Genomic DNA, 17,642 nt, shown 5'->3' on the forward strand with positions numbered 1-17,642 from the left:
GAGCTGCAACTCAAACTACACGACTTAAAGGGACTATTTGTAAGTTTTGCTATTACTACATAGCTGGCGTTAGCATTAACAGCTGTTTACTTACCAGTCTTACAGCCTCATGTTCAGCAACACGTAGGCAGTCAGGATAAGTAAACAAGCCCAAGGTACAAAGGCAGGGGCAAACCAGTTCTTCTAACTATTTTATACACTGTTTCACACAACATCCTGACACAGGATACAAGGTAAGCCCAACTCATGAAACAGAGGAATTCAACGTGAATGCATTAAAAAGTTTTTCTGCTTTTCTCCATGTATTGTATATTTAGATGGCGTTGTTGCTTCTACTGGTGTTGTTGACAGCATGTGATGCCATACTTCAAGGTAGAAAACTAATTTCTTTATTTAACAGAGGGAATACAAAAATGTAATCACAGTAAAGCAAGTGCACTAGGCTCACGAATCAAATATTATCTTTTGATGACTGTTAACTTTGTTTTCACTCTTTTTGATATGTACAATTTTTTGGTTTTTTTAATTTAATATTATGAAATACTGTATGAGCTTTAAGTTAATAGCATCAATTTTGCCTTTAGGCATACATCGATTATGTTTTTGTCATTCATTTATTCATTTATTTAACTTAAAAATTACAGTACAGAAAAAATATATTCTTAAATATTCATTAAGACAGTTTGCTTGGTCAATTTGCCACCATACACTCAGCAACAAGAGGCAGTCACGAGTAAACAAGTCCAGGATGCAAAGGCACGGGTAAAGTCCATAAACAGGCAAGGGGTAATCAAGCTATGGCAGATATCTGAGTAAGAAACAAAGGCTGGAGCATACTGAAGACAATGAGCAGGGTGCAGTCTTCAGCTTGAATTAATTTTCTATGGGAAGTGGTAAATCCTTCACATGGAACATGATGGGGCAGGGTAGTGTAGAGGGCAAAATACAACTGTGAACTGGAAGTGTGGAAAATGGTGACACGGTATGCAATAAAATTTGACACACAGTGTGTAACTGTCTCAGAGACAGGTTTCATTTTTTTTTTATTTCATATGGTTCTGTCTTACATTCATGATAATTTGAGTTCATACTGCCATTAAAAAGAATTAACAATGCAAAGATGTCTTCTGAGTAAATAAATCTGTAGAAGACATCTGTATGAAGAAGTGTGGCCATTATTCGTTGGACCAGTGTAGCTATACAGTACATGACAAATTTATTTTAAATAAATGTATTTAGCAGATTAATGTTAGCTGCACCAGTAGTGTGGCTTTATGAATGGCAGGTACACAATAAATTCTACATTTGAATATATTTTCTGCTAATATATAATTATTTGTTTATTATATTATTTACATTTCACTGTCTGATTTTGAATGTCTTTCCCTTTTTAAGATCTGTCAAGTAAAATGTTCACCTTTCCACAAGAAACCAACACAGCTTACGTGAGGCTGCCTACAACAAGACAGGATTTCAGTGCTGTGACTGTCTGTCTCAGGTAGTGGTGGTTATGCAAAATGACATTCTGTGTTCCTGACAATAAAAATCCTCATGCGTGATAATATCTTTGTAATGCCCACAGGTCCTTTACAGACCTCAAAAGAGACCATGCCCTATTCTCTTTGGCCACATCGTCTGCTGCCAACGACTTCTTGATTTACATGAAACCTGAAAACAACGAGTTTCATCTTAATAGCAAGGACAACCAAGCAAAATTAACAGGGCATGACTACAAGATGAACACATGGCACTCTATTTGTGCCACATGGGACTCTGTGTCTGGACTAGGGCAGCTGTGGTTAGATGGAAAACCCTCGAGTAGGAAATTCCTCAGCTCTGGATCCAACATCAATGGACCCGTTATAATTGTTTTAGGACAGGTGCGTTTTTTAAGAATCACATTTGAAGGAATGGTTTGGCATTATGGGATGTACGTTGATTTTTTTTTATTTATCGCTGACATAAATGTAGCTTGACTCATCCACAAGTTAGTTTAGTTTAGCAGACAGACTGGGAACACAGGGAAAAAGCTAGCTGTGGCTGCATGAGACTGGCTATCTTCTCTATTAAATAAATTCTCAGCAGCAGCTACTTTATAATTTAGTGTATGTCTTCAAATGATATACAGTATATCATAAAAAAAATGAAGCATAACACATTAAAGCTGTTATCTAAAATTTCTGCATATTCTCAGGACCAGGATACCTATGGTGGGGGATTTGACATTAAGCAGTCTTTCGTTGGCATGATGTCTGATCTCCACATGTGGAACTACGTCCTTTCCCCCTGTGAGATCCAGAACTACGACGATGAGCACAACTTCACTCCAGGGAATGTGCTCAATTGGAGCACCCTGAACTTCCAGATTGCGGGCAGAGTGCTGATAGAGGAGAAACAAAAGAGCTGCATCTTTTGAAAAAGTGTTTTGCAAAGTCAAAATATAATTGATTTTTTTTCTGTGTGTTTTTGTGTTTTGTTTGTGAGCTCATTGAAGAACAATGATTTTTTTTTTTTTCTTTAAACTTCACCAATGAGTTTATGTCCTTATGTTGCCCAATATTAATCTGGTTAAACGAATGTTGTTAGGCGAAGTCATTATTTGCCATTGCACTAAAGTTTGTGCAACTGAAACCAGCTGAAGATGATTAAAAAAAGTTCAGATAGTATTGCATCAGTGCTATGTGTAAACTAACCAAATATATATGTGATGGATGTGCCTGGATCCTGAAGATAGTAGGCTAGTGTGTGCTTGCTTTTTATGACTACTGTACAACTCCTGTGTTCTTCATCTCAATGTAAATGTTTTGACGATCCATCAGCCAGCCAGGATTTGAACTGAAGCCCACCTGTTCTCTGCTCTTGTCTCTTTCTTTGTGGGAGGCCTTTTTAAACCAAGACTGTGGTTTCTTTAGTGGAACACTGCGGACTGCACTGTGCCATCTCGCATGTGGGCAGTTCCTGTGTCTTTACAAACATGGGGAGGGCCAACGGTTTAACAGGGAGGGACGCAACATGCGCTAACATGCACATATACAGTACATGCACTACCTTGTATGTGCTGCCATCCAGGATACCAAAACAAAGAGCAAAGAAGCTCAGATTATAATCCACACAGAAGGGGTGTCACTTCATTCTTTGCTCAGGATGCCAATAGTCCAAAATATCTTCACATAGAGAAATTGTTTGCTGCTACAGTATTGTTTAAAATCTTGTTTACAGAACCTTTAATCAAATTACATGTATATGAAAATGAGTTTTTAATTTGCTTGTGTTTTGCTGCTTTACATATATTCTGTATGTAAGCTGCTGAGCTCTCAGCCACTGTACAGGTTAAATACTTGCTCCCTAGGGATAAAAGCTATTTGTAAAACCTATGCAGGGACTTCCACAATAAATTAGCTTATACCGATCTGTTACACTTTGTGTGCTGCATAAGAACTCAAGTCTGTTGTGTTAAGCTAGCTGGGCAATTATGAGTTTGCAATTAGTTGCCTTTTCTGCAGTCGTTGAATCTCATTATTTTAGGCTAATAGCTGTGTGTGTTTATGGAGAAGCTGGACTATGTGTTGTTGATGGGTATAACTGATTTGGTATTCTGGTTCACTTGTATTTATTTTTTGTGCCTATACCCAGTTTGACCCCTACAGTCAAATATTTAGATTTACTATAGTTCTTGGCAACATCACTAATATTCCTCTATGATTTTTGAGAGGCTTATAAGTCAAACTTCATCTGATGCAAAAAAAAAAAATAGAATATTTTTGGGTACTGCCTTTTTCAAAATAACAACTTCAACATTAATAGCTTCACATGAATATCTTTATAACTCAATAATTCATAACCTTCACTATATCAGTTAAACATTTTCATATGCTTGTTAAGAACTTAAACACAAACCTTCGATTTTTCTGAAACTAACTTTATTTTTTTGATAAAGGCAGAGGATTTTGGATGGTTGTACAACCATATTAGTAAACCACAGTTTTCTTGGTACTATTCAACATCCAAGTGTATACTGTATTTCACAGGTGAATCCTGGATGAACTCTCAAACTCCGTATTCTTACCTGCAATTTCAGCTGTTTATTTATGCTCATATGAGTCAAGCCTTCATGGCTGGACACACATAATCTCATTAGGGGTTTCAAGGTTGTAGGTGTGTGAAATTAAATACGAGTGGAACTGAGGAATGTAAGTTAGCTTGTTTCACAGCTTTTCTGTACATTGCTACATCTTAATTTTTTCCCAGGGCAATACTTGGATACTCTATCTCATTTGTACATCAACATACACACACATGCATGCAGGCACACAGCCCAACACACTCCAACAGCAGGAAACAGGCTAAAATCAACAGCGGCTCTTTGGTAATGGGAGAATAATACATTGTGAGAGGGTGTGAGGGATTGTTGCAGATTGTGTGCGCAGATAATGTTGTTAGATGCTAGATAACAGGATGTCTCTGACTAAATGTTCTGCTTTGGGCAAAAAAGGCGCTGCATATTTCTCTCGTAGCACCAGGCGCTGTCATGGCGACAGCTGCTCCATCCTCCTCTCTTTCCCCCCTCTGCATCTTGATCATCTAATTGATTTCTGTGTTGGATGCTATACATACTAACTCTTACTGCTGTTCCACACCTGCCATTCTGCACCTGTCCGCTGGTTGTCCCTGCTGAGTCAGAGTCATACTGTATGTACCCCCAGCTGCTCCTCATGTGCGACCTTGTGTATAGTCACACTACTGTAGAATGTACAAAATCTCAAAAACCTGTCTCTCTACAGCTAAGCCTGTCACATTCCAGTATAATGAACCTGAGACACATTAATTAGTCTGATGCTTTTTGTGGAGTTATAATTAACCATATGTGGGCTTAAGTGCATTTTCTTTCTCAGTTTTACTCAATGGTCTTATACCTACAGGTTGTTCACTTCTCCAGTATACAGTAGGCCCACCTTCTGACTCTGGCAACAATAACACAACACGCATACACAGAAGCAAAGATTCTATCAATATTCATGAATTGCTCTGCCCTCTATTGTCACCAAACTTAACAGAGAAAAATTTCACTGTATCTTTTCATGTAGAAATGCTGAAACTGATATAAAAATATACTGTACAACAGACATAAAAACCCTTTTCTGACCTTTAAGTGTTACAACTGATAAATGATCTTCAAAATAAACGTTAGTGTGATTGAAGAGTTTTGCCTTGTTTCTCTCTCTTTCACTCTCTTGCCACCAACTGTATCTCATCCTGTCTGGAAGCTCAGTCAAACTCAGAGTTTTTCCCTGCTGAGTTGAGTGTGCTCTGTCTAGTCGTCTCGGTCTGATCCCTCTCCAGGGTTCATCCCTCCGGCTGATCTGATGCCGTTCTCCAGGAAACATTCGCTCTGAGCTGTGGGCTTCTCAGTGGAGAGAGGAGCGTGCAGACTCCTCCATCACAGAAGTCCTCTGCAGAGAGAGGATAGAATATTTGGTTGTGACAGTGCAGATTGGCCCCTGATGTTGTGCTTCAGCAAGTCATTTTAGCAAAGAGCATAAGAACCCTGTCTGAAAACTGACAGTTGTTAATGTAAATGATCATTGTGCATGTATGCATACAAAATTCAGAGAAAAGAAAAACAGAAAGAACAATGATACAAAACAATGGTATCTGTCCATACTATACATAAATTAACAACATTATTTAGATTTTTTATTTTTATGATTATATTTTCTAGGTTTATGTCTCTTAGCATGATCCAGATGTATATTTCAATTCAGTGTTGCAAACTAAATTAAAACACACTTTCCACAATTTGGTAACATCTGATTCTTGTTTTTACATCAGCCTCATGTTCAGTCTTTTATGACCATTATTCTGACATAAAACCTTTGGTAACGTTCAGCACATCAATGAGAGGAAATGGTGCAGACACAGCTAAACCAGCTTTTATGCGACACATTTTTTATAATCTCTAGCATGTTTCTGAAACCTGAAGATTCAGCTCTTGGTCCCCTAGAGGTGTCCATGCTCATATGTGCTATAAGAGCTCTACCATGTGCATTATATCTCTTAGTATGCAAGGAAATTTTGCTTCGCTTCAGGCCTATGATTTTAGCCTGTGAAGGCATCGGCACGGCGTTAGGTTTCTGCTTCAGTGTGCGGTGACTTACTCTCTGTAGAACTGTACAAATCCTGCTGGGAACACAATCTGAGGCAATCATACTTTAAAAAACTGTATTAGGGTATTAATTCTCCTTTATCTCCTTTATCACAGTCAAAAAACACATTTAATTTCCACTTACATGAAACTAATTCATAGAATACAAAACCAGCAGGGTTCAGAGCTCTGAGAACCTCAGCCTTAAAGAAATCGAAATTGTAAAAAATTTTTGTTGTCAGATCAATGTAAAAATGATATTTTTATATATACTGTGTATATATATATATATATATATAAACAAATGTCAGAATAAACATTTGTGCATTTATTTTACAGTATAAGCTTTTGACAGTGTTCACCTTTGGACAACAGCCATTAATCCAGCTGATGCTTTATGATTTAATGATTTGTATGAGCCCCAATGTGACTTGGGAAGATCACTGTCCTGATCTTAAGAGTAGTGGCCTGTGACGACTGTATATCTCTCCTCTTTTTATGGGCATCTTCATTCTACTTTTAATGACTCCACATCATTCTCTCTCCTAAACCTTTTTTATATTAACGTGTCTTAGTCGTCTCATTCATGAATGCTCAGTAGTACTTGTATTTTAAACAGGCAAGACCACAGACCTTAGTAACTTCTGTAGCTGAACAACTACAATTCATAGCAAGACTCAGCAATAAAGAGATAAAATACATAATGTCAATGATAAATCTAAAAAAAGTAAGTGCAGCAACTGCAAACTCTTTAAAAAAAAAGACCTACTTATTCTTGCAAATGCTTAAAAAGCAAATGTTTTGAAAAGGATGCTACGTCTCATTGTCCTCGTACTGTGATCTTTGTCACTGCATGTGGACTCTTCACGGTGTGGAACATGCTGCTGTGAAGTTTGTGAGTCAATAAGTTGAAAAGGTTTGGTACTCTGAGTTGAATTTTTTGGTCATTATGTAACTTTATGTTGACTGAGGGAAACGCAGCGCCCACAGTCATTACGCCTTTACATTCAGCAGCAGATGCATACCAACTCTGCGGGTCTGTAAAGATAAATTGTGCCTTAGCAGTCGCTGATTTGTCTGGTGGACTGAGCCAACCGGTCTTTCATCCTTTTTTTTTTTCTTTTTTTTTTTTTTTACCAAGTTTACTCCTTTAAAAGAATTGTAACAATTGCTCTATATGGCACTAGTGGTGCTGTCGGCTACTAGCAAACCTCTAGCGACTTCCACAATAAATTAGGCTGCATGATAAGAGCTGTAGCAACTCTGCTCACCCTAAACACCTCTCTTTTGACATTCCTACTGAATCAATTAAGCATTATGTGCTCCGTGAGAACTCAGAAAAAGCCCCTTGTGGTATGCCAGCTGCTTCCTGATGTAATGGAGGGCAACTTTTACCTCAACAGACCGGGAGACTGAGAGTCTGAGCATGTTGTAAAGGTCTAATCCACCGGACAATGAGGAACACTGTCGCTTGAGATGCCATTTGCCCCTTGGTGTCTAAGGCCATGGTGCATGTACCTCATGCTGTGCTCAGTTATACAGTCTTAATGCAAACCGGAGGTGTTATACAGTTGGGCTTTCTGATCTGTATGAAAAAACAGTATGTCAAGATTTACCATATGGGGAAAGTCTTTCATTTATTTCAGGCAACAAGACTCAGTTTTCCTTTGAACCTGCAACGTTCATAATTCAGAGTTCACAGAAGGTAGAATAACTGAATTTAGAAATTAATTTGACAAAAGATTAAATCGGTTTTGGGAAAAGGCCTTTTTTTTGTGTAAGAACCTAAAAGCTTCAGTGATTCGTCCTTTGTATCTATGTTTTTTTATAATTGTTCACTTGTAAACAGTTTGCATGGAATGGTTTTTGCGGATGTAAATCACTATTGAGACAAGACAAAATGCTAAGACAAAACCAAATATGATAAGCTTCTTTTGATGTTTGTTATCAGCTGTTCTTGACAGAAAAAAATATTATCAATATAATGTTTTTTTCAAAACTTGTACCTACAGCGTGCAGAGGAGATAAGACATTTGATACAATTCAGGAACAAGGGATGGACATAATTCACACATTTATCTATTATTATTTTTTAATTCATAAAAGCAAAAACAGATTTTCTTACAACTTCACAGCTCTTAGACAAGACAGGTTTAGTAATTTGGTTCAATGATCCTTTTGTTACAAAGCAAAATGTAGAAAATCTGAAGCTATGTCCAAACTTTGCCATGGCGCTGTGCAATTTGTGACAAACATTCAGACCACTATCAGTGTTGTTACATACATATCATTCAACATCCAAGTGCATATTTCACAGATGAATCTCACATGAACTCTTTATTAAATTTGGTCCATGATAAGTTTCCTTACCCTCAATTTCAGCTGTTTATTTATGCTCGAATGAGTCAAGCCTTCATGCCTGGACACGCATAATCTTGTTACGGGTTTCAAGGTTGTAGGTGTGTGAAATTGAATATGAGGAATGTAAGTTAGCTTGTTTCACAGCTTTTCTGTACATTGCTACATACAAATTTTTTCCCAGGGCAATATTGGAATTCTCTATCTCATTTATACCTCAGCACACATGCACACACACGAACTCGCATGCACGCACGCGCACGCGCACACACACACACACACACACACACACACACACACACACACACACAGCCCAACACACCCTAACAGCAGGAAACAGGCTAAAATCAACAGTGGCTCTTTGGTAATGGGAGAATAATACATTGTGAGAGGGTGTGAGGGATTGCTGCAGATTGTGTGCGCAGATAATCTTGTTAGATGCTAGATAACAGGATGTCTCTGACTAAATGTTCTGCTTTGGGCAAAAAAGGCGCTGCATATTTCTTTTGGAGCACCAGACCGTCACGGCGACAGCTGCTCCATCCTCCTCTCTTCCCTTTTCTGCCTGTGGATCATCGTAGTGTTGTACGTAATCGACTCTTAAGTTCTTCCACAACTGCCATTCTGCACCTGCCCACCAGCTGTCGGTATTGAGTTTCCTGCCTCTTATCAAGTTACCTGCGTACCCAGCTGCTACTGATCTGTTATCAGTGTACACAGAGGCCACCTCTTCAGTCTTTGCCAAACTGTCTATCTTGCCTTAGTTATACAAGTTATACATCCTGTCTGCCTCCGTTTACATCCTCTGATGACTATTATCTACTTGCTTTAGGCTTCTGAATTAGTTTCTGACTGTAACCCTGTTTTAAATCTAGTTAAGACAGTTTTTTTTTATCACACTTGTTCTGCCTCCAGAGTCTGCTTTTGGCTACACAATGTGTTATCCACTGTTACACACTCTGGTTTTGGCACTTGTACGTGCGCATCTGTGTGTGCACATGTGTGTTGACTCTGCACGTGATAATATAATTAGCTTAACCTTACTCTCCTTTTCGTTGTGTATGTGCATATGTAACTGTGTGTGATTGTAAGTGTACATGTATTGATGCCCTTGAGAGGGAGGAAGGTTTGGGCAGCAAGGTATTTTGTGTTAGAAAACAGGGGGATCAATAACATCCTCCATAGAGAGCAACCTCAGGGATACAATCGCACCACTTGAAGGGAGAGGAGAGAGGGGAAACGGAAACTATTGCCTATGTTTATCAAAACAATGGATTTCAGCAGGGGATATCAATCTTTTTTTCACCACATTCTGTGAAAAGGATACAGCACAAATATGAAATCTGTTTTGTTTTCCATAGCTCAAATGAAATAGAGATTAAAAACATTTATATCCATGGAGACGTGTCCATTTGGCTGAAATAAACTATCCTTGTTTTTTTCTTCTTTTGTTTGGCTATTGCACAGTTGAGAGTAAGCAGCGCTGACTGATTAAAGGACACAATCTCAAACCAACTGAGCATGGACAAAATTATCTTTGGATGTTTTTTTTTTTGTCCGAAGCGTCACTCGTTCTACATAGCAACATTTCTTTCTGCAAAATCAGAACATGACATGTTGTTAATCTTTTTGCCTACTTTATGGCTATTTACAAATTACTAATATTTTCCATTTTAGCCTCATCTCTATTCTTAAGATGTATACTTATGTACATTTTAAGTTTTTTGTCCCTCTTGAAATAATGAACGAATGAGCCCCTCAGTAATCAGCAAACCTGATAACTACAGACTTCAGAGTTCACAGGTTGGTGACCTTGCTCTCACCCATCTCCTCCCTCGGCTGAGTCCTCTCCCAGCCCTGTCGAATGCGGGTGAGGGTGCGGTCCACGCAGGGAAGGAGGAGCAGCGCCTTGAGCACCAAGACCACAGACGGCACAATCAGACAGAGCATGAACGCTGGAGGAGTGTACCATTTGTAGGTAGAGGGTTTAAGAAATTTGTTCCAGCCGTAAACGTAGCCGTGCGCAGTGCATATGGACAGGGTCAGGTGGCCCAGCTTGGACTGAGAAAAACAAAACACGTAGAACGGAAACATTAACAGAATAGTGTCACATTTTAGAAAATAAAATAGCTTAGCTTAGCTTAGCACAAAGACTGAAATGTGGAAACAGCTAGTTTTACTTAAGAATAAAAGATTACTTGACACATACATATCTACAAATAAAAGATACTGCATGATTAAAATCTGGCTTTCTGTAATGGACAGTTGGTAACTGAAGACGTGCTGTAGTTTAGTGAATATCAAAACCTAGCACACACCAAAAGCTTAAGTTTGTGAGGTATTTTTCTGTTAACTTTAAAGATGAAAGTCTGGACATTTTCTATGCTTGTGTAATCCCGAAGCATTACAATGAGCTAAAAATACAAAATGTTTCTCAGCCATTCCAGAATAATTGTGTTTTTGCACCAGTGGCCTTTGAGGCTCGGCTATTGTTAATTACTTGGATAATGTGCTTTCATTTACATTTACATTTTTAGCATTTTGCTGCTGATGTTTTCATCCACAGCAACTTACAACAAGTGCAAACAGCACAATAAGGAAACATTCACATTAATGTGGTGCAGTAATGAACCGTGCCCCTATAATGATAATCAGGGATCTAATTTAACCAATTTAGAACAGCAAATCCTTCGGCTATGGTCATGTATATTTAAAAATGTATATTCCTTGACCCTGATCATAACTGTAAGAACAACAAAAACAGTTTATGTAAAGTGATATCAGTTATTTTACACCTTTTACAGCTCTTAAGGATTATCTTGACCTTAACCCCTATCTCTGAGTTTCATTCTCTATCTGTGGTCTACCAATGGATCTAACCTTTACACAAATGGACCTGTGACCTGCATTAACAATCTTCTCACTAGGGATTATACCAGGTATCATAATTCTATTTAATGAATAACTTAACATTTAAAATCCTGGGCTAAAGTCAGCCAAGCTTTCACTCGGCGTGTCTGTGTTAGGCAGTTGGTTAACTAGGCTCTGGGGAAACGAGCGCCAGTGACAAACTGCTTTTACAACAGTTTAATAACTCTGAAGGAAACTTTGAAACTCCAAATATAGATTATCACAAAGTCAGATTGTCAAATGACTGATAGTAAACATGTGACTGATAACGTCTGCGGGGCCTAAAGGTGATACACACACACACACAGGCACACACACGCCCACACTCCCACACAGAGCACGGTACATTTCCAACTGCGCTCTGACCTGAATGAAGCTGAACTCTCTCCAGCTGAGCGAGCCTCCCACAGAGGGCAGGGATGTTAGTCCTAGCAGGACATAAAGAAAAAAACCCAGGATTCCCAGCACATAGAATGAGTCTGTGGCCCATGCCTCTGTATTATCAAAGTAAAACGGGGTGGTCTTATTGTCCTTCATCTAAGAGATAGAGACATGGAGAGAATAACTACGGTGAATTTCCTACTTAATGATATTTTCATGTCATGTTGCTCTATATATGTACTCGATTGCAGAAATTGTGCAAGAGGTTTGGCCTGTTGTACCTCATCCACCACGAGCGAGATGAGTTTGTGTCTGACAGAATAGCGAATAGGAATGATAAATGTATAGATGGCATGGAGAAAAGCAAAGCCCAGTGCAACCAGCCCCATCTGCTTCCTGCACAGCATCCAGCGGTCCAGCCAGTCAGGGAAGCGCCTGAAACATGCAAAAGTGAGCTGGGCACTTTACACTCCAAAAATAATACAGCTTTTATAACAAACTGCCGCAGGTAGTGAACATTTCGCTCCTGGTTTGATGTCTGACCTGTATTTTGTTCCTCTGTAGAGCTGAAGGAAGGCAGCTATGACACCAGGCAGGTAACACAGAGACAGCATGATGAGCGACACAATGGGAAACACCTCAGTGATGAAGAGTAAGCACAGGACACACGTTTTGAAGGGAACACAAAATAACAGGGTACATAACAGTGTACAGGACTAAACAAGAGGGGTTGGGGCATATCTTTACCTTGTTGGCCAAGGACACCATGATTCTGAAGGAGATGTCTTTCCCCTGTTCAACATACGCGTAGATGACATCTCTAATGAGCAGATAGAAGAAGAAGAAGGCGGTGATGCCGATGGCCACTCGTAGAGGCAGCCTCCACTCTGGGAACAGCTGCAGGGGGAAGTCCTCCAGTTCTCTGGCTGCAGACAGAGACCCCCTGTCCAGAACAGTGAGACCCAGCTTGGTGGCCATCTCTGCTACTGCCTGCTTTGCTCCTGCACTGTTCCCACACAGGTACACCTGGAGCACGGAGGAGTAGGTTATGGGTTTATTTGAAATGGGCTGCAGCATAGTCATGGGTTATTAAAATGACAAGTTTGGGTATATTATATATATGTTACTGTCTATAAATACCAAGAAAAGAATCTCTCACTACTGTCTGATTTCCACACACAGTCTGTGCCACTCAGCCCAAAACCCTCTTGTTGAAGTTAAAGTAAAAATTAAAATCTTTAAAAACAGGTCAATACTTTTACTGGCTGAATACTAACCTTAAGAAGATGGGCACTGTAGGTTATAGCAAATACCACTCAAACAGGAGTAAGTTCAGCCAACTACTGAGTATTTATGGCAGCAGGACAATGTATGTAAAATGAATTACAGTACGTATGAGGGTGCAACAGTGTGCCTCTGATGTGTATTTAATAGTTTTGTTCTGTTTTTTACAAACATGAAATTCTGTGGCACAGAGGAATAAGATACAAAGACAATACTTATTATTGAGATCAGCTCATCTTTGTTGACAAGAAGAAAACCTATATTAGTAGCAACTGGTACAGTAATTACTCATTAGTAATAAAGGTCACAATAACATGTCATGTAGGTGAATATTTATTCACTTTTGGTTACCTTGGTAGCACTGTTTTCAAGAATGTCTTTAGCTCTAATTTATGTACTCTATCACTCAGTAATTTTAAAAACCAAATGCTTTTTTCCTTTTTCTGAATTCTAATAAGCTTTTGTTTTTCTGTAGCTAATAATTACTCTAAGATGATTGTTAGATGACTCACCACTGTTTGGAATATGTAGCGCATGACTGCACCGTCTACACCTACAGTGTCTGTAGGTGTAGACGGTACCCTTGTTTTGTTGATCTCCCCAGTCATTCACTCGTTTTGAGATGTAGCTCCTGGAAGTATATGTGTAAGGACACATGCATACTAAATATACGTATGCTGCTCAATATGTAACTCCCATCTCTACATCTCACAATGCTGAAGCTTATTACCACACTCCCAGCTCTGTGATAAGACGATTAAGCTGTTTGTAAAGGGGGGGGGGGGCTCACATGAAGTGAGAGAGATGGTGAAAGCTAGAGAGTGTGTGAGAGAGAGAGTAGTTTGACAGGCATATGCGGAGTCAGTAGGATTGAGCAGTTTTCCCCCAGGTGTGTGTATAAGTGGACTGGGCAGCCAGCCATGTCCCCCTACATTGCACCAGTAACAGCAGGGGACGGCCGACAGACTAAATCTCCATCTGAATGTAAATGTGACAGAGCCACAGCCCCGCTGTGGATCTGATCAAATTGCTGGCCGGGGAATAGCACACACTTACAAGCATGTGCGTGTGGATATATATACTGTACCTACACATGCACTGATGAAGATACACACATTCAAACACACTACTCCTGGACTCTAACAGCTACCTGTTTTCAAAGAAAATGGAGCAATGCACGGTGTGTGTGTGTGTGTGTGTGTGAGAGAGTGTTTGTGTCTGTGTGTGTGTATGTATGGTTGGGGGGGTTTGTTTGTGTTGAAGAGAATTCGAGGCAGATTCAGGTTTAGTCTCCAGAGGTTCCAGCATGTTTGTGTTTCTCTTTGTAGCTGCGAAACGGAAGCTGCAATAAACATTGGTCTTTCGACTTTGTAACATCATGAAGTGTGTTTGTTTGTTTGTATGTTTATACAAGCACTGTCCTCATTTTCTCTTGCATTGTTGTGGGGAGACGGCAAAATCAATAATCTGCAGCAATACAAATAAGATCAATTCCTTTCCTAAGATTTGCCGGGCCGTATGGTGAAGCGATCATTTCCTATTATTAACAAGTCTGAGAGACACTTTTCCCATTGTATTCCAAGAGAGGATGAAAGCAATGAATGTTGCCTGGTTTTGAAGTCAAACATGTCTCGTCATGAAAGGATCAAGTTGGTAATCGCCCCTCCTGTTACTGCTCTGTCTTTTTATCTTTGCTCTATTCAATCAAAGCCTTCCTTAAGGCGCCGGAGCTCGCTGGCTGTTTCACCTCGATCCCACTGCCTTCTTTTCACGGACTCCTTACCTCCACTCCAGTATTACCTGTTTTCCTGCCAGAAGTCCATTCTGCAGGGCCCAGGCAGACAGTGTGTTAAGGCCTTTCACCACAGCAGCTCCAGGGACCAGCCTGGAGAACACACAAAAAGGACTTTAGTTGCTATTGTTTCCATCTACAAAAACACAGACGTGGAAGGAAGGGTCTCAAAATGGTGAGAATCAATGTTTCCACTCTGAGTGAATAGACACACAGCAGGCCATTCTGCTGAGGGAGCTGCAACCCCACAAATTTTTTCATTTCTTTTGGATTCAGTGGAGAGTTTTGATGTCGCATGCTCTAAGTGGTGTTTAGGAGCACTTTCCCAGAAATATGTTATTCTCACAGATAAAAAAAAAAAAAAATGGCACCCACTATTGCAAAATGATTTTTGACAATAAACTGGAATTTTTCTTGGGAGAAATTGTGGTTCCTTTTATCAGACTATTGCACACATGAAACCTTACTTTCATGGGGAAGGAATCATTTATTTGCACATTATGTTTATGAATGAGACACCCTTCATTTCTTCCCCACACTTTCACAGGAGTCTGTTACCTTTGCAGGTAGGCAGCATTGGCTTCTGGGTACATGTCTTTCTTTAGGTTGTTACTGAGGTCCACCAGCACCTTGTAATCAGCATAAGATGAAACAAAAGAAAAAAGTAGTTCAGTGTATTCAGTTTAACTCTTATCTTATCGCCTACGTATTAGTGAATACTGATTTTCATTTTCTAAAACTTTAATATCTTTATAATCTGAGGTTTGATTTTCCAGTTCAAATATGCCTTATCTGCAGTATATTTGTTTATTTCTCCATTAAAAAAAAAAAAATCATATATTGTTATTCAGGTGGATTTTATTCTATTTCAGTTCTTTTACCTTTCATTTTTTATCTTATTTTTTTATTGTCCTGAAATGTTTTAGCCTTGATTTTCCTGTGTAAAGCACCTTGTAACTTTTTACACAGTAAACACAGTAAAGATATTCGTTTCTTGCTTGAGCTACATTCAATGACTTCTTCATTCTGCCTCCAACATAAACCGGATAGCAGAAGTGAACATGTAAGTGCAAAAGCAATGTAAAGCTGGTGTTACAAGAAAACCTATCATTCATTCAATCTGTAATTCATAACTTTTGAACAGTAACAGCTCTGACACACTGGTTCTGTTTGTATTCTATATGTTACAATGCACTATACACAGTCTGGAGCAGTTACTGTGGAACATATACTGAGCATTAATGAATAACTAACAAGTTTGAAAAACTCTGAGTCATGCATTATATTATGGCTGATGATAAGTTAGTTGAGGACAAACTGTTGGGGGGATATACTGGATATAGGAAAGAAGACAAAACTACTTCACAAAATAAGGCCTTTTTCGTTTTTTCTCTCAGCTTTTCGTGTTATTTGGGAAAATCAGGACACTTATCTTTTCAGGCCTCATAAAAATATTCAAATTAAGCAACCTGAGAGGGAATTATTAGTCCTTTGCGGAACTACTCACAAGTGGAGAAGTAGACATATATAACATGTGACAAGGCATCGCAAGTAAACAGCACTTCATTTTATATGAGACAAAAAAGGGTTGTGGGACCTCTGTCTTACTTGATACTGGTTTATCAGGTGGAAGAATGTCACCAGTCACGACTCCTTTATTATACTGTGAAAATATTACTTTCTAACTCTCTGTCACTCTGAGTTAATACTAAGAAGGCCTTATTATTACCCCAGAGTTACCTTCCATGTACTTCAATTTCTTAACCACGTTCTAAAAGCGTCACAAAAACAAGAACTGATATGCACACAATAACGCAGTACTGGTTAATTACAGTATTTTTAGAGGCTATTTATCATCTAATTCAGAGTTTCCTCAGGAGCAATATGTTGATTATCTATATGTAGATTCACAAATGTGGAGGAACATAAAAAATAAACACTAGTTTGTTGACATAATGTCTAGCACTCAAATAATTTATATTATGTTCCTTAATTCAGAGTCAAGAAGCACCTTCAGTCGTTAGATACTATTATGCATTTATTCATTAGATCCTGATCCTGATTTTGCCATGGTAACTACTGAGGATTTTGTGTACCTAATGCTACCGATCCTAACACCAGTCTTTGATTCACCTTTCCTTCTAGATGAGGTGCCATTGTCTCAAGGAAGTCATAGTGTTCTCTGTGAACACAAATGAAGATCAGACTGGCCGACTGAGCTGCTGCTGCGTGGCTCATCACCTGCAAAACACACACATTCGGGACACGAGAACATGTCTGAGCCGCATGCAGTTTTGTCTCCATAACAAATCCCGAGTGCTTTGTAATGCCATGTGTTGTACCTGAGCTCCCTGAGGCAAAGGGCCACAGCTGTGAGGTCTGCGGCTGCCGTACACCACCCTGTAGCCAGACTGGAGCAGGCGCAGGCCCAGAGAGCGCCCCAAGTCCCCAGTCCCAAAGATACACAGCAGCTCTGGCTCAGGGGCAGCTGCTGTGCCAAGAGGACGCAGCGACACGCTCTCTGGCTTCATCTCCTCTGACATGCCACCAGTCACCGTCATGCTCATACTGAGTTTAGACGGTCAGCGTTCCCTGCTGTGTTATTATATTGCTGTGGAATCTGACCTGTACGCTGCCTCTCCCTCTCAGTCTCTGGGCGTGTACAACAACATGTGATTTTAACCCATGTGTGTGTGTATGTGTGTGTGTGTGTGTGTGTGTGTGTGTGTGTGTGTGTGCGTGTGTATGTGTGTGTGTGTGTGTGTGTATGTGTGT

At 39.5% G+C, this 17,642-nt stretch overlaps 2 protein-coding genes across 2 annotated transcripts; one reads left to right on the plus strand and one right to left on the minus strand.

Annotated features, from left to right (window-relative positions):
• Positions 1-132: 132 nt before the first annotated feature.
• LOC130171663 (C-reactive protein-like) lies at positions 133-3,409 on the plus strand. The gene is made up of 5 exons (XM_056379738.1): positions 133-233; positions 318-372; positions 1,396-1,498; positions 1,583-1,880; positions 2,195-3,409. The coding sequence occupies exons 2-5, from the start codon at positions 318-320 to the stop codon at positions 2,414-2,416; spliced, it is 678 nt and encodes a 225-aa protein (XP_056235713.1). The 5' UTR covers positions 133-233; the 3' UTR covers positions 2,417-3,409.
• Positions 3,410-8,222: 4,813 nt separating this feature from the next.
• LOC130172478 (metalloreductase STEAP4-like) lies at positions 8,223-17,428 on the minus strand. Its single transcript, XM_056381236.1, has 9 exons — positions 17,210-17,428; positions 17,001-17,108; positions 15,426-15,496; positions 14,876-14,960; positions 12,539-12,817; positions 12,335-12,429; positions 12,073-12,226; positions 11,777-11,947; positions 8,223-10,561 (listed from the first exon to the last, which is right to left on the minus strand). The coding sequence occupies exons 1-9, from the start codon at positions 17,426-17,428 to the stop codon at positions 10,298-10,300; spliced, it is 1,446 nt and encodes a 481-aa protein (XP_056237211.1). The 3' UTR covers positions 8,223-10,297.
• Positions 17,429-17,642: the final 214 nt, after the last annotated feature.

This window comes from Seriola aureovittata, chromosome 7, assembly GCF_021018895.1.
Source record: "Seriola aureovittata isolate HTS-2021-v1 ecotype China chromosome 7, ASM2101889v1, whole genome shotgun sequence".
In the NCBI taxonomy this organism is placed as follows: Eukaryota; Metazoa; Chordata; class Actinopteri; order Carangiformes; family Carangidae; genus Seriola; species Seriola aureovittata.